At 31.1% G+C, this 18,066-nt stretch overlaps 1 protein-coding gene across 1 annotated transcript in view; it reads right to left on the bottom strand.

Annotated features, from left to right (window-relative positions):
• Nucleotides 1-15,920, bottom strand: part of LOC126843763 (follistatin-related protein 5-like) — a 98,947-nt gene extending 83,027 nt beyond the window's left edge. The window contains exons 1-2 of the mRNA XM_050581511.1: nucleotides 15,769-15,920; nucleotides 5,050-5,134 (exon numbers count right to left, since the gene is read on the bottom strand). Coding sequence (XP_050437468.1) covers nucleotides 5,050-5,118 — 69 coding nt within the window. The 5' untranslated portion in view covers nucleotides 5,119-5,134; nucleotides 15,769-15,920. The remainder of the gene's footprint in view (nucleotides 1-5,049; nucleotides 5,135-15,768) is intronic.
• Between the last annotated feature and the right edge of the window lie 2,146 nt (nucleotides 15,921-18,066).

The following is an 18,066-nucleotide window of genomic DNA, read 5'->3' as shown; positions in this document are numbered from 1 at the left end:
TAACCATATGCAGGAAAAAAATGTTCTTGTTTTTTATTGGGCTATTTTATACATTCTTAAGCTTCATAAACGATTTTTTTATGATGGAAATATACCCGCGATCGTTAGTTCTATAGTAATAATAAAAACTCTCCAGATTTAAAATGTTTTACCATTTTAATGAAACCAAATACATACATTTCACAATCAGAATTTAAGCAAGTATAAAATTGTTTCATATTTGGAAAGCGAAGGGAGAAACTAATACTTTATTTTAAAACGTCAAACCGTGTTTTACAACACGTATTCAATTACAATCTCCCCTAATGGAATACAGTGTTTTTAATTGATGGTAATTCAAACTGTACAACCAAAAAATCAATATTAAAAACTAAACGCGCTCTCGCGTGCTGCATTATGTACATACGTTGAACAGCTGTTAAGTACAATAATATATTGAAGTTACAATGTTCGTAATATTTGAATACAGAGTTAAATGCAATAAGTTACAAATAAGGTCACATTTTTGAACTAAAAGTCAAATTGTATTCAAAAATAAATATACATATTGTATAATATATTATGATAATCATAATATATATTTATGTTTTCCACATAGTTAAAATTAAAACTTAAAAATTCTTTATATGTTTTAGTTATTTTCTACAATTATAAGAAGAAAATAGTGCGAAGTTTATTAACTTATGAAGTACCAAAAAGTACTTTGATGGTTGATAATACTAATACAGATTGTTGATAGAGATGCTAATCGAGATATAGATTGAGAGGAAAAAATTTAACGTGTTTTCAGACAGTTTTTCTTTTTTTTTTTTAAGTACATTGTAAAAGCAATATATTTCTCAGCTTCACATCGCAGCTAATATGTGGTCTATTCTGCCTATTGCTAATAGTCTCTTCCACTATCTTCGTCATCTACACTTTCTGTTAGCTCAATACCTAACGTGTTCTATCCATGGTCTAAATTTTAATATTAGACGCTGTAAACACCTGCCTATCGTGCTTAAACATACCGCTGATCTCGAGTGATTAACGAAAAACCCATTTTACTATACTTACATTTGACGCTATGAATAACACAATTCTATGGGGGATCCCGTCGCTAACGTCTCGATACTTTTATATGTTGTGCGCGAAGAGCGGATTAATTATGTGATATGGACCGTTCGCGTTGGCGATTACCCTCGGTCTATATTGCCGGTAGGGGAAAAAAACGATAACGGGAAAATTACATTGTATGCCAGTAATTCGGGATTTAATATTGTGATTAATTCAGCGGGCCATGATCGACCGGGGGGGGGGGGGAGGGGCTAGGAGGAAGGGATTAAAGCAGGAGCGACGAAACGATTATAATCAATCATACTACAGAAGCCTCGACGCGATGCCAAGAAGCAACGTTATCGTCATTGGCCAAGACGGACTAGAGCTAACAAATATTTACAAACAGCCCCCGTTCCACGCCCCCGTTCCACCGTCGTTTGCTGTCGCGACGTGTACTCGTACAGCCACCGTCGTCGTGAAATGTATTTGCATTATCCACCCCCGAATAGGCCGGTTTAAATTAAGGGCTGCGAAAAGAGTCGACAAAGTTTGCATAATTCGCAAGTCAACACGAAAACCGCCGGCCCGCAAAAGCGGCAGACGGCCGAAAATTAGATTCGACAACTTTTGCCATAATCTAAAAGCTGCCCAATCGAATCGGAGTATTTATATTTACCCCCATAGACCCTCACACATTGTTATTATTATTATTTTATGTGTTCGTCGTACTCTCGTACTCGATTCATAAAAAACCACCTCTGATACAACATTTAAAAACAATTCTATCTGCCACAGATATGATTCGTTAATTATTGTAACATAATAATTATGCAACTCGTTATAAAGCTAAATTCAATAATTAAACGCAACGCGGTAACGCATATTGTATTAATCGATTATTATAAATGCAAAACTAAATGTGACACTCGTAATCGTGTAGCTTGACGAGCCTTGAAGGTCTAAAGCTGTCATCATAAGATGGTTTCAAGATGAATTCCCTTACGACACTTAATAATTACATACAACGAATGAACAAAATGATTATTGACTTTACGTCGAGTATATAAAATATAATTATTTTATAATGCTTGCACGTATCTTTCCCCTAGTTAAATTTGTTTACAAAATTAACGATAACAATTCTTGTTATCAACTCGTCGGCATTATTGATTATAATAACCATAAAATATCGTTTGTATTATGATTTTTAGGGTGCATGAAATGTGACCATTACGACAACGCGCTGTACATAATACGTTATTTATAAATGAAAAATAAAAATATATATCCTTATATACACGTGTAATACATCTCGCGGATGCAGTCTCTCCAAATCTGCAAACTCCTTGCACATCTATCAAATCAAAGTTTTCGCACGTTTTCGTCCTAGTAAATACATTTAGGGACAAAGTACAATATACGTCGAGCTGCTAAACATTTATTTTTCCCCCTGAGCGAAATCGGACCGTAAATTATATATATATATATATTTAACCCGTATATCTTCCGTGTACAGTGGGCGGCGAGGCCGGCTCGACAAGACGGTGAAGTATGGGTTGTGTTTATACGGCCGGAGATCAACATACCGAGGTGTCACGACATAAGATTCGTGCCGACGAAAAAAAATATATATACATACACTAATATACATAAGAAAAAATAAGTACGCGACTGCTCTATCGCACCCTAAGGTAACCCCCGACGATTCGACCGAGCGGTAGACAGTGTGAAAAAAACTCCCTCGTGTATATGCGTAAAACTGTGCATCCTCGGCGATTCGGATCGCAAACTAATATTTCCCCTGGGCTATTATGCCTGCGCGAAAGGATAACAGGCAGTTTTCCATGTTTCGAGGGTGCACGGCACCGTCAAGGTGCGCACAATAAACCATAAAAAGTTTCTCGGGCAAATACTTGTATAACGACCACCGCTGCCACCGTCTTTATATTTATTACACTTTCACTCGACCGGAGAAAAACTAATTAGCGGATTTTTTTTGGCCAAAAGAATCCACTTTTTTAACGGTTTGCGGAGCGACGTTGCAACATTTCAAAAAAAAAAAAAAAAATAGTACAAGAGACCACTTCACTTGCCTTATTTTATTATTATCTTTTTTGGCGGTACTCGTTATTGAAGTTATTGTTATTGAAGAGTCGTCAGGTAGCGCCTAATATTGATAAGTCTAATCTGTAGACGGACTAATCGTACACTCTGCCATACGCCTAGCACACGACACACGTGTACACAAAATATTATGCAACACATATGACAAATATATACCACACAAATATATTCCGGCATTAAACAAAAACGCATAAACTGAATCACAGCAAACATGTGTCTCCGATTAATTTATTATAATAATAACAATTACGCTACGTAGTGTATTAAATATCACCTAATACATAACAGTGTGTTAATATTCATGAAGTAAATTGTAGCATGATTAAGAATAAATGAAAATTTTAATAAATTAAAAAATATTGTAAAAAATACAGCGATATCTTTAAATTTTAGAAACTGATTTTTTGTATTTTATTAAGTATATATATATTATAAAACTCATCTACAACGAAGACGACTTTTCAATTAATTTTAATTTTTAAGTGTATTTTTTTGTAATTTAAGAATCTATAGTGTACACCTTTTGAGGTAAAGACGAAGAAGAATCATACAAAGTCATATAACAAAATGTGTAAAAAAACGCATAAAATATATTTAAAAAACTAAAATACGTTTCTCAAGTTTTTAAGGTTTTTTAATTTCATAATATATAGATAATACAAAGAAATTGCAAGATTCATAAAAATTCGAACGGCAGAACATTTTCTAAGAGGATTTCTTAGCTATAGAATTTCTATAAAAGGAATCAAACTAATCATATTTAATCAATTATTTCTTCTGCCAACTCGACATAAATAAAATTGAAATATATGTTTATTTATGTACATTTATACAATTTGTAAATATTAAAAATTGCATTTAATTTATTTTGATCGATTATGTGTCGACATTTTAGTTACTGTACGTACACCAGTAAAGATTGATGTATTTTTATTACATTGGTGAAAAAAAAAGAGGTAAATTAATTATGACAGTGTTATTTTTTTTTACAACACTGCACGCTTTGTTCTTATTTATTTTTTGTTGTAATTATTATTTCAAGGGTCGACTTAAATGAGTTTTTAATTTTTGATTTTAATAATAATATTATTACACTTCTCGTTTTATTTAAAAGTTTATAAAAAAAAAAAAATAGTAATAAAATATAAGAAAGCCACTTTCAAGAAAGATCTACAAATCAGTCATACCTACTAAATGTGGCAATATATTAGCATGCTTCATTACACGGTATGCATATGAGTTCGAGATTTTAGTATTGGTCTGTAATTATAATACATATTGGATACAATATAAATTGATTTCTTAGAAGACTTAAATTTTCTCATTTAACAATAATGTATACAGCTCAATTATCATACAGTTAAAGTCTATAGGCAAAATGTTATCATGCTTAAATGAAATTAATGTCTCTACAATATAATTAAATAGCATTTAATAGTATCGTGGGCTTTTTCGGTAATACCATTTCTGTTTACCGCCCATTGTTTCACCCTAAAACTTCTAATTACACAATCTGCAGAATTTCCGGCCTTAGTAAAATAGTTCTATTGCTTTATAGTAATGCATAAAAGCTAAATGCCATAGTTTCCTGGACGTTTTAACAGTGGGCGGTGACTATAAGACCGGTACAAAGGAACCCGAGAAAAAGGGTGTATTTAAAATGGAAACCGGCCAATTTGTATTCTAATCGTTTTATTCATTCACCCTTTACTCAACCCCATAAATGCCCAAAAAGTAAAAATCTTTGTCAAATTTTCGTGTAATATTGAAAGGTGTTTAGGGTTGCAAAAAAAGATCAAATGAAAATATTTATTTTAACTGAGATTTACATTTTTAATGTAAGCATCGATTTTCTATTAGCTTAATAACAAAATAAAAAACACTTACCTTAGCGCCAACGCCTGAGCTGACTACAAGCAGCACCAATAAGATGATGGGTAAGATTATTTGCTTCATTGTTTATATAGTGGATCTAAAACATATAAATAAAAACATAAAGTATAATATTAAGCTAGGCGTACACGGTTCACGCTGGATAAATCATCTAAAGTGAACCAGAGTTAGAATTTACCCAACATTGTAAATAGATCATTCTGGATAATCATTTCACAAATCTTTTCAAACTTGACAATTGAATATTAGTTATTTTTAAACGTAATATCCAATTGCCACTGGTCACAATGACACTGGTTATTTTGTCTAACTTCTCTTTAAGACTTTAAGGCTAATTAAAAACATAGTTGTTATTATGTAATTATGTACAATGCGTATTCAAAATATCAAAATGATAATTCCATAAACGCTAAATATAGCCAATACAATATACCATTTATATAAATGTATACAATCAAATATTTTCAATGTCATAACAAAAGTGAGGCTCCAATTTTTTTGAATAACTAATGATTGTTATCGAATTCATTTCAACCATAAAAAATATTATTCACACTTAAACTGCCCACTCAAATAGGTATACTTTTTGTAGCATCTTATTCATGTTTATAAGTTTTCGGTTATGGTAAGCAATATTAAGAACAAACGATTAATGTCACTGACTTTTTTTTTAATATCCCCATGGGACCGTTTTGTACAGCGTGCAATTTGTTCGTTTTATGATTGCAATTCAGTACAATTTTATAACAAATCCTTTTCCCCGAGATTATTATTTTTACTACCCTTATATGTTCAGTTATGTTTCATAACAACATGCTATTATATCAAAGTATTTGTCGATACATATTTCCCGATTTGTCGCGAAACACACGGTGGGCGTTGTAACTTGAAATTGGATTTCTCCTCATAAAAAGTTATATTAATTCGCAATCTCGCTTTTTTTATATTTTCTAAAGCTCATTCATAAAAGAACAGTTTTTTTAGGTAGTTATGTTATATTATATTCATAGTGCAATTATTATAGGACTTATAGTTCATTTTTTTTTTTTTTTTGTCTTTCACTCACCACTATTTGATTTTGTTCTAAATCGCTTCTTCTTTTATTTTTTTTTTTTTTTGTACGCCCGTAAATAAGTCAAAGTTATTACAGCTACCGGCTAATATGTAATGTATATACCTGCCCGCGATGGCATATCGTGAAAGTATATTGCAAGGGACAAACGCAGCCGCAGCTTACAATACCCCCCCCCCCCCAAAACCACCACCGGACCCCACATCTGACCTTTGGGGACTACTCGACGGTAGCCCTGAATATGACATTCGGCAAAACGCACATTAGGCTTTTCGAATGAGCCGGCGTATCGAGTTCCGTGTTGTTTGGCCTCACTCCGTCCCTACTAAATTCGCCTTCGACTACCCTTCTTTCCTGATCACACCCCCGTGGGCCGGCGCCACCACCAGCACCACGCACCGTCGTCGCATAACAAACAACAACGCAATAATTTATTTATAGCTTTCGCTTGGCTACCGCTGCCGCTTCGAACTCAGCATTGCACTTAAACAACGGCCGTCAGTTGTTCATATGCCGCCGCGTAAAAAGACAAAATCGATATCGGAATGCTTCACCATAATATCCCCTCCAAAATATCTTTAGAAGCTCGTGTCGCGGTACGCCGGCCAGTGCACGGACAAAGATGTATCGGACGGCAAAAGGTCTGTAAATAATAAATTGGAAATAAATCATTTTTTGGTGCGAAAATCGGATAAATACCCGTACCCGTGTGGCCCTCCCGACCATCTACCACGGCTGTATCTACTGTGTGCGCAGCGCTGACCCCTCGAACAAGTTGAGTACAATTGTGATTTTTTTCCCCCCCCCCACTCTTTTCAGTGTTTTTAATTAAACCGCATTCGCTCCGCGAACCCAGTCGTACGATAAATTTATTCCATTTTATTATTATTTTTTTTTTTGAATTGATCACTTTCCTGGCATTTTGTAAGCGCTCACGATCATCCTTTTGTGTCGGTAGGCGTCGCCCATAAAACATAATATATTTATGAACGGGCCGTGAGATTAAAATAACAAAAACCTAACTAAATAAATGATGTTTTCGGAAGATAACAATTACAACAAAATTAATACCAGCACGACTAATCAATATGGGACCTTAAACACTCCAATATTCGCACAAACACAGTGACATCCTATTTAAGTTGTTTTAAAATCTTTAAAAAAAAACTCATTATAACCTATTAAATCAATCATATCCGTTGAAAATATTTTAAAAAACGACACTGCAATGCTGTGACTATATTTGTTGTCGTGATAAACCCCACGTGGAAATTCGTTCACCCGAGACTCACGATGATGAAACAGCGCTAATAAAATACTTCTTAGTTTACTCATTTGACCTGACCAACCACAAGTATCATGTCACAGTCAATGACCGGAGGTGTTTTTTGCTACACATAGTATTGATTTTTTTTAAATATTGATATTGGAAAATTATTGTTTAAGTATTACTCGTCTTATGTTTTTATTTAATATTATAATATTATAAATTAGCACATATTATAGAAATAAGAAGAACATAACTAATACGCCTAACTATTAAAGCGTTTTGACGTTCTATTTATCTACCAGGATTTGTAAACTATATTAAAGTATTTCGGTTCATTATACTTTAGCATTGAATTTTATTATCGTGAACTACAAATGAAATTCGTATACTACACAACATACTAGTTATATTACAATGCACTTATGTTTACTGCTAGTTTTAATTAATATATTTTTTAATAGAAACACACTAAAAAGTATAAAAACACTTGATTATTCAATAATACTCAAGCGCTATTCATAAAGTAAACTATAACGAATTTATGGCATAATTAAAATACTAAAAATATCAACAAAACTCTTGAAATATTGTCATATTAGCTGATATTAAGTATACTATATATAAAATATTATTTCAATAAACGTTAAAAGTAGTTTAAATAAAACAGCAGAATTTTGGTAATAAAGAACTATGTTGAGGTATATGTAAACTATTATTATCGTTTACTGAACAGTGATTCGATTTTTATCTTAATGACTTACGTAAAAGAAATTTGTTTTTGTTAAGGACAAAATTATTCGGAAACATTTTAATACAACTGATTGTTTTTATGACTTCGGTGCACCGACATTTGTTGCTATTAATTTTCATAAGAATTCGATAATAGCTACAGCTGAAATAACAAAATCCGATGAACATATAGTTTCGAGCAAAGCTGAGAAAGTATTAGTTTTATAATGGAGTGGTTTTTTTGTTGTAACATTTCATAGTGTCCTTTTATTTTCATTACATAGGTAAGTCGTATACCTAAAATTATTCTGCTATTCATACTAAAATAACTATGTAATGATGAATTATTATGAAGATATTAATAAAAACAACAAAATCTACCTCCTGTAAACAAGATGTTCATATTCAAGAAAAATTTGGTTGTTATTTTGAAAAAAGAAACTGAAGGGCGCTGTAATAAAAATAATAGTAAGAAGAAAAAAGGAACAACACGCTCACAAATTAATACAATGCTACGAGTCTTTTTGTTATATATATATATATACATTAACCATGCCTTACACTAAAGTACACTCCATAATTATTCTGTTTTTTACGTTTTCTCGAGTATGCAACCCTTGTTTTGTCTCCCGAATCATTGTTTCAACCGTAGTGTGCCTGACTTGTTAGTGGCACAGCCAAAAGTCACGAGAGTTTAAATGTATAACATATGTTTAATAAACATATTTATATAATATATATTATTTCGCCCAGAGAAAAAACTTTTGAGTGTACACGGTCATAAGTAGTACACAAATAATTGAGTAATCAATACTATCATTTTTATTTTGCTGTTTGATTATTTTGTTAAACTAATTAACGAAAACAGTAATTAAGTTACCAAAATACAGTGTTTTTGTGAACATAAATGTATACACTTTAAATAAGGCCAAAATTTTACTTTCTTTATAACACACAAATTATTGTTTTGTCCACTTAGTACTAGTCAAAATCTGAAAAATAGCTTTTTAACAAAAAGTATACTAATTTCATAATGAAACGAAGAAATATATTAAATCATAATAAGAACACTGACTTTTTTTTCACCAACATAATACACGTATTATTCGCATATTATCTATACTATATTTATCGTGTGTGCAAAATTTTTTTCAAGGAGAAAAAGAAAAATATAGCTCTTACTACATATATGGCATTTAATCCAAGGTTATTACATCGAAACCATAGAATAAATCCATATATGTATAGATTCCTAGACATATAATATTGTCATTATATTCAATATACCTACTCATACTTATTTCAAATAAGTTGTATAAAATGTTTTATAATATGCTCAATGCGCCCATGAAAGACTCAACTATTGTGAGTATAGAATAATATCAAAATAGTTAAAAACGAGTTTTAATTAAAACAAACACAAACATAATTTATAATGTACTACTATTAACTGAAGTGGGGTCGTTGGACTCCGTCTATCATGTTTTCTTGTTAATTAACATTAATTATCTAATTTGCTAGTTATATGTTTTGTATAAATGATTGTGAATATACTTCAGATGAAATAAAAATGTATTACTATTATTTATTTATTTATTTTTTTTTTTTTTGACATTCTAAATTCTATTGGTAACACATTTTAACAAAACAAAAGACGTTATATTACTGCATACCAGTGGCGTATATAAAGTTGTTTTACATAACTATATTAGAACGTTCATAGGAGTTTTGATTTCGAACTTGTATGGGTTAAACGACGTTCGGGCTTTCCTCTAAAATTGTTCTTGTACAATATTGCATCTTCGTCTGCTTTATACATTGTCAGAAATCGAGAAATAAACGTTGAAATGAAGTGACGAAAAATACCAAACCCAATTGGTATCTTTACGAACGTTCGACTTTTCCAAAGCACAACAATCGAAAACACGAAAGTTAGCTTTAAACAAATCGATGAAACTAATAATCATGCAAGAATCTACGTGTATATCTGTACTTATATCTGAGCGCACGGCAGTGCGCCGGTCAAGTTCTAGCAATGCCAGTGTATCTTTACACGAACCAATTTACCCGGTATTTATAACTCTCATGTCTCTGCTACTTCTTAAGATGGGCTTTTAAAATTTGAAACCTAAATTAAACTTAAATAGCTTAGGACACTGTCTAAAATTGAAGCCTTAATATTTAGCCGTTTTAAAATGGGAGGATTTCAAAATTTGCATTTTTGTTACTGATTCACTGACTCGCTCACTCATCATCAAAATTATAAGACACTTCCAGTAAGGGTAGAAACGTGAAATTTGGCACAAAGGTGGGATTTCTTTAGTTCATAACCACACTTCACTCCTACTTTCACGAGCAACACTGCTCTTTTATTTGTATTGCTTAACACTTGGCCAGTTTCTGAATTAAGCATGAAACATCATTATCAAATGTACTCACTTAGGAGTTATGTGGGTGATGGGAAGAAGAGAACTCAGAAAAAAAGAAAAAGGTTCAGATCCCCTCTCGAAAAAGTCAACCAATCAAAGTAGTGGTATCTACATTGCGGCCAAGTCTGTTTTATGCCTTATATTTCATTCACAAACTGGCCAAGTGTTAAGCAATACAAATAAAAGAGCAGTGTTGCTCATGAAAGTAGGAGTGAATGTGTGGTTATGAACTAAAGAAATAGCTGACTTGGCCACAATGTAGATATCACTACTTTGATAGGTTGACATTTTTGGGAGGTGGTCTGGACTTGGCCTTTTTTCACTGTTAGGTTTTTGTTAGGTATATATTATACATCATATTATATAATACAGTTGGTTTGGTTTTGGTTCCGTCTCAGGCACCGGTACAGCGATTAGATTGAACACTGCGAAATGATCTGCCGACACAATAAAACGCAGCCATAAAATCAGATTGCTTCGAAGACAATTTTTTTTTGTCATATTTTCATGATACGTGTACACGGTTTGATTTCGTGTACACGGTGTTCCCTTTGCCGTTTTTCCTTCCACGGCATTATACATATATGATTAGACACATGCCATGTATAATAATAATGCCGTTACACGAGAGCGGAATAAAAAGAGAGCAATCGGTTGTTCGCGTGATAAATTCCTCAAAATATATATATCTATAAAATATGCGTATTTTCATTCGCCCCTTCAGGGCGTGTAGTAATTTTTCAAATGTATATTCCATTCCTACACGAGTACAGTGGGTTGATGTCATTATAACAGCCGATCGTTCTGGTTGGTTTTCGCCTAGTATGTCTATAGATTAAAATACCAGTCACAATCTTTCATCCCTTCATCGATTCGGTTTTCTCCCGCTTTCTGTCCATTTCAACATCAAATATTTGAACCTAAGTATTGCTATATGACCCAAGTTTATCTGCTGTCCATTAAACTGGTCCACAATATATTCTCATAAGTCATAAGTCGTACAATAATGAATGGTGTTTTATATTTATATTAATATGTATATTGTATATATTTTAGTAATGTCAGAAAACATTAATTAGTCGTTAATAGTTTAGCAAACATAATGAAATGCGTATTTAATAAAAAAAAACTTATAATATTATAATTTTGCCGTTAAAACAGATCTAAGAGTTGTCAAAATAAAGAATTGTTGAATGCAGAAATCTATATTTTCTTTTTAACTAACGAACGTTTTAATTTTTTCCTACACTCTTTAGTTGAACATTTTAATACAGTAACTATATAAATCAACATTATATGAATAACATTATAACACTGGTACCGTTCAATTAAATACATGTTTGAATTATTTCCTTATTCAATATAGACTTTCCTTTATGTCGGTAATTTTTTTTTCTATTCTTATTCCGCACGAGGTCTATTGATGTATTGACACTAACATAAATTACATGCGACCTTTATATTTAAAATAAAATATAGGTACATCGTACAGTAGTTAATCTTTGTCTTTTATTGCCAACTATTAAATAAAACAAATTATACGCAAAATCAATGTTCATTTGTCCTGTTAAGCGTTTTAGTTGCTGTCAAAAAGGACGGACATTGCGTATTTTGCACTACTAAATCGAACTGCCATTTCCCGATCGTTCATTGGTGGTGTAATTCCAAGCACGTCTTGACTGTTTGCCATAAAGTCGTGTTTATTAGAAATTTAACTCGTTTAAAACTCCTGTGTTTTTTGTTTACTTCCCTCGTGGCCATTCACAGGTCAGGATAAGCTAAAAAAGAGGAGCCGATCGATAAGCTTTTGGTAAACGGCCAAAAATACCGCTGGCACGCGACACCTTAGCCGCCAACGTAGCATTGCGAAAAAGTTTTTTTGAAAAGTTTTTTCAACAAATAACAATAGGAAAACAGGTCTGGTGAAATTACTATAGCAGCGAATAGAAGTAAAAAAAAAAAAAACAACAAGGTTGATGGAATTTTTGTAAATCAATATGTTCCCCGGGGAAGACATAAATAATTTAGCTATTTCAGTTACCGAGAATCGAATGTAATGTATCTACCGTTAAACTAAGTATAAAATAGGAACGAGTTGTTCGATGTAAAGAAATAAATATTTTTTTGCTCGATATAATAATAAAATGAACACTATGATTCATTCCAAAACTTTACAAGTATATACATCATTGGAATTTACAAGTAACAAGTATTCTATATTTCTTATGACAAATTGGTTGTCTTAAAATATCGGAGTATCTAATGTTATATTTTAACACTATCTCTAGAACAATGTCATGATTTTATTATTTTCAAGATTACCATTTTTTCGTGTTGTCGCTTTCATCAAAATAACATTTTTATTTTAAAAAAATTTCATAATACATTTTTTTATATAACTCGTAAAACTAATACATTTTGTTGAAAAGTAGTAGATTTTTGTTTTGATTTTAGGAGTTTTATCTGACGTTCAATTTTATAGAGTTAATTTAACTAAATATGTACGCGTCAACTAGTAAAAAAATACGGGTTTAAACCAACGTCATACAATACAATTTAATTAAGTTTGTAAAACAACTAATAAAAAAAAGGTTCAAGTGCGGTGAGTTTAAAACCAAAACGCTATTGCGGGTTTTCGATATCAAATAAAACAAATAGATGTGAAAAGTGCTCTTTGTGTTTTCTGTTATCGATACCTAGCATACCGATATAATTTAATCATTAGCACAGTACTAAACAAATTATCTGGCTGGTATCTTCTGTCAATATCATTCATATAATTTTGAGTACGTTCAATTAATGAACACAACTTTTCATGAGCATAGTACTTATACAGTATTTACATTTTAATACTTCACAAAATATGAGGCTATGTATTGCAAGTTTTTAGTATATAAAATTATATTTTCATATTGTTTATTTTCAAAATGGAATTTTTTATAGCTTTTTATATTACTAAAAATGGTTGAATGATAAGCTGTAAGACAATTTATAACGCGCGACTGGATTAAGTATAGTTTCAGACTTAAAGCACAATTATAATTAAACTGTATATAATTGAATGTCTTCATTGCTAATCCCTAAGTAAACCGGTGTGGCACATTTTACTAAATGTATCGGTTTCGATTCCGTAAAGTTTACCCACTCCGCCCTAGTACAGCTCTATAGGCTATTGTTTATCATACAATATTGAATAAAGTCCTTGCAAACAGTCAACATAAAAGTTCGTTACATATTTACTCGTGTTCACACAATACGTTTTAAATAATTTTAAGCATAATTAACTTCGGGTATATAATCAATGCTGCCGTAGGGAATATAATGTACTAGTCAAATAATGTTTAAACATATTATTATAGTTATTTCGAATACTATGTAATACCTATATATCTCTTGTATTTGACAAAAAAGATTCACTGTATACTAAATCCCCATGTTTAAAACAAATTGTATTAATTAACATTTTTTTTTTTTTTAATACTTGGGTTATAATAATATGTAAAACATAATGTAGTTGATCGTAACCATTATAGGTAAATTGTATTTTTTTTCCCGGATTTCTGCAGCACTATATTAAGCTGAAAAGATGAGAATATTATCCAAACGCCCGCACTAATACAATTTTGATAATATAATAATCGAAAAAAGTGTACACTATAATTTTCGTGATATAATAAAATAAAATAAAATGTCCCAACACGAACGTTTCTTGTGCGTGCATTAAAAATGATCCCTTCCGTGCAACCACACGTCACTACTAGCGGGCGGTAGATCCATATCAAGCCATGTGTATGATAATGAGTGTAGGTACGATAATAAGGAAAAACAAAGAAGGAAAAAAAGCTTGTTATGAAAAAATTCTGTCCTCTTTATAGTCTTTGACACGTTTCGTTCAATTACTCTAGTTTTCGTTGTATACTTTTATGAATATAGTGTACTAGGTATACATAATATATACCTATACATATAACAGCTTTTAAGTTAGTCACGAATTAAAATAAATAAAAAACCATTGCCTTCTCAGCTTTGTACCAAAGCTAATACGTGTTAATCATTTCACTAATTAACCTAAACTTAGAGTTACGTATTTCATATTTCTGTACCGTTGGTCTAGAAGAGCTAATTTCTATTTTTGGCCATATAATTATTATATATTCAAAGTGAAATACTTTAGGTTACTTTATAGTTAACTTAAACTACAGTGTATTTGTATAGAAAACTTACATAAATAAGCATTTTCCAAAAGTTACTACAAAAGTTTAGGAGTAGCAGATTGGGCAGATTTTAAAATGTAGAAGACTCAAGACACAGTTTTTTAGGTTTTATATAGTCTTTAAAACAATATGTTTTATAACGACTAATTTAATAAAGCGTTATACTCTATTTAGAATAAGAAACCTGGTTTTACGTGGCCGCCTGGTGCGTTCTTATTCTGAATAGAGTATAGTTCTATACTTAACTTAAGTTAGATAACAGTTGTTAAAATTTTTTAAAAAAGATGGTGAATTTTGCTGAAGGGTAGCTCCTTTGGCAAAATGATATGTTCGAGGTAGATATTTTTACAGCTCTTTTTGGCACGAATCACATATCAGTTAGAAAAAAGGTTCACTTTTCTAGCTGGTAACCTTTTCCTAAGTTTTATTCTAATAGTTTTTCCTAATAAATAATTATCTACTAGGTATATATTAAATTAACTTTTGTTCATGTATGTCTTACAACATGCATTATTTACTTGTTCTGTTGGAAGACGCTATGCAACAATTTATCTATTAAAAATCAAATACCATCTTACTATCAAAGATTATTAAAAAAAATATATAATATCAATTACCTTTAAAATATTTAATTTGTTGTACTAAAAAACGTCACTCGTTATAAAAAAGATCTTTGTTAAATTTGTCATTATTAAAGTAATCGTTCTAAATTATGACCTTATAAAAGATGGACCGGATTCATAACCATTTTAATGTAATGTGATATTATTTGTTTATTTTATTATGATAAAAAATATATTACATTTCCTATTTTAAATAACAATTTCTATATTCATTTAATAATTTTTTTAAACGATACATCAACCTAAACTTATAAGGTGTACATCGTGAGATCTTCAATCAATCTCTGGTCAATAAATACGGCATTAATTAATTAGGCTACAAAATAAAACCGGTAAAATTATACTAAATAGTATGATTAGGTCAATGGGTACTCACGTTAAACGTCTGTCCTGTGTGATCAAGCCGAGTACATAGTATTCTCAGATATTGTAAATAGATAATGTTTTTTAAGGAACACAAATTATTAAAAAATATTTATCATCGCGGCATATGACGTTCTGAATAACAACCGGGTGGCGTTTACGGCACGTTCGTGGAAACTGCTGTGTTTTCCACAGTGGAAAATGCCACTCGAGTTAGCCCACCCCAATAACAGTTCGAGGGGGTTGGAAGGGAGCGTAGTTTAGGAGGGTTGAAAGAGATGGTCGGACGGTCATACACGACATCTACCGGAACACCCACGAGCCTTAATCTTACATAATAATGTATTTAATGCATTTATATTTTCTACAGTAATTTTGCCGTAATCTAAATTCTTATCGCGTTTTGAAATATTTGGCCAACATTTTTTTGGATAAAAAGAGCGCAACATTTAGAATATTAGAATATAATTTTTCATTTTATAATTATATAAATGTATACACTATATAGTTGCCGATATTTAAATTTATCTTTTTATTTTTATTTTTTCAAAGCTCTATCAACACTGAAAACTTCTATGGTAACGGATATATTTAATTAACTTTTTAGATTAAGAATAATTTGATGAAAAATGACTAGGTAGTCGATAACCAGTATTGACACTTACTTTTAGAGTTACTAAAGTTAAAAATTTTGGATGGGAGGAAGGTGTGTGAAGTATTATTTTTATCTACATGCATTATTCTACCACGCTCCACTTCCGGTTCTAAATTTAAACATATTATTATCTAGTACATTTTTTTATTTTTAAAAAGTATTCACGGTCGTCAGTTACGTCCTTCGCACACAATAGGTAATTAATACCTAATTAATAATTAGGTAATTACCTAATTGGTAATTATATAAATATAATTGTTCACTTCCAATTATTCTATGCATTCACCAAAATGTAAAAACTATTAATTCCAATTTGACTTCATAAACATCTTACTGCGGTTATTATTGTAATTTTATTAGTATTAATGGTTTTTGAAACAGTTTTATTATTTTAAAGAGAAATGTATAAAATAGCTAAAAAGTAGGACAATGGGATCACAGGGGGGTTAGCGATTTAGGTAAGAAGTATGCATAAAAACAATTGTAATAAATTGATTGATACAAGTGTGTAAATAATGAATACCCTCTTAACCAATCGAAGATGTATTAATACTATTCAGTATTTTGGCATATTTTATAGTAGTTAATTTGGTCATTTAGTAATGACTATTGACTACTTAAATCATAAAAAAGAGCATTTACACTTTAAATATCAAGTGTTTTCCAAACTTTTTATCAAAGCTCGTATACAATAAAATGATTGTGTATAAAATATTATGATAATGCGTTTTTTCAAGTCTTATCAAAAATATGGTCTTATATTGTTTTGTAATTTAATCAAGCATATGGAGTACAGGTGAGTAGGCTAGAATCAAAACTCACAAGTTCCAAAAATTACATTTTTTAGAAAACGCAAAAACTGGGAGAGGGGTTTTCTAAACAACAAATAAATCTATACAAAATTATTTGAATTATTTTAGGCCAAAAAACTCAAATATGCATCAAATTATAGAAGTTTAGTCGATAAACATTTTTTTTTTTATGAAGTTTGGAACAACTGAGTTTTAACTCCAAGATCATGTGAGTTTTGAAAATAATTTACATGGAACATGAGCCATTTTGACACCAAAATGTAAAAAAATCGAATAAAACAAAAAAAATGTTAATACCTACGTTCATAGAGTAAAACAAATGTTTTTTTTTCAAAACACCTTAACAACATTTAAAATTAAAATCATAACGGTTCTCTTAAAATCTAATAAATATAAGTATTTTTGAATTATTCTCGTTAAAAATATTTCAGTAACAAAACCCACATGTTCCTGTGGAATTTGTTAGTTTTGATTTTTAACCACTACATGTACACAATATCTATAATCGTTTTCAAAATATCTAATAACACATTCGGATTTACCGTCAATAATCCAGTAAGGTAGTGTTGCCAACTCATTTTTTGGATTATGTGAGTTTTGATTCTAGCCTGCTCAGGCATTGTATGGTGCGCACCAGCACGTATAAAGAATTACTCAAATATAATATATGCAACATTATACATGTTACTCCGGACCCGCGTCAGTGCGTGTGTGCTATACGTTGCTTCCACACATTATATTAAATCGGTTAATATTGGGACACCACCACATCATCAAACTGTACGTCCTTGTCTATAGTACTTTTTTCACTACTACAACTACCTAGTCATTTCAATTGTTACGG

Source organism: Adelges cooleyi, unplaced genomic scaffold (genome assembly GCF_023614345.1).
Source record: "Adelges cooleyi isolate 19-005CV unplaced genomic scaffold, UGA_ACOO_1.1 ACOO_flye_CR_arks_rails_tigmint_CR_PRNA_574, whole genome shotgun sequence".
NCBI classification, from domain to species: Eukaryota; Metazoa; Arthropoda; class Insecta; order Hemiptera; family Adelgidae; genus Adelges; species Adelges cooleyi.
This window is presented reverse-complemented; position numbering and strand designations above follow the sequence as displayed.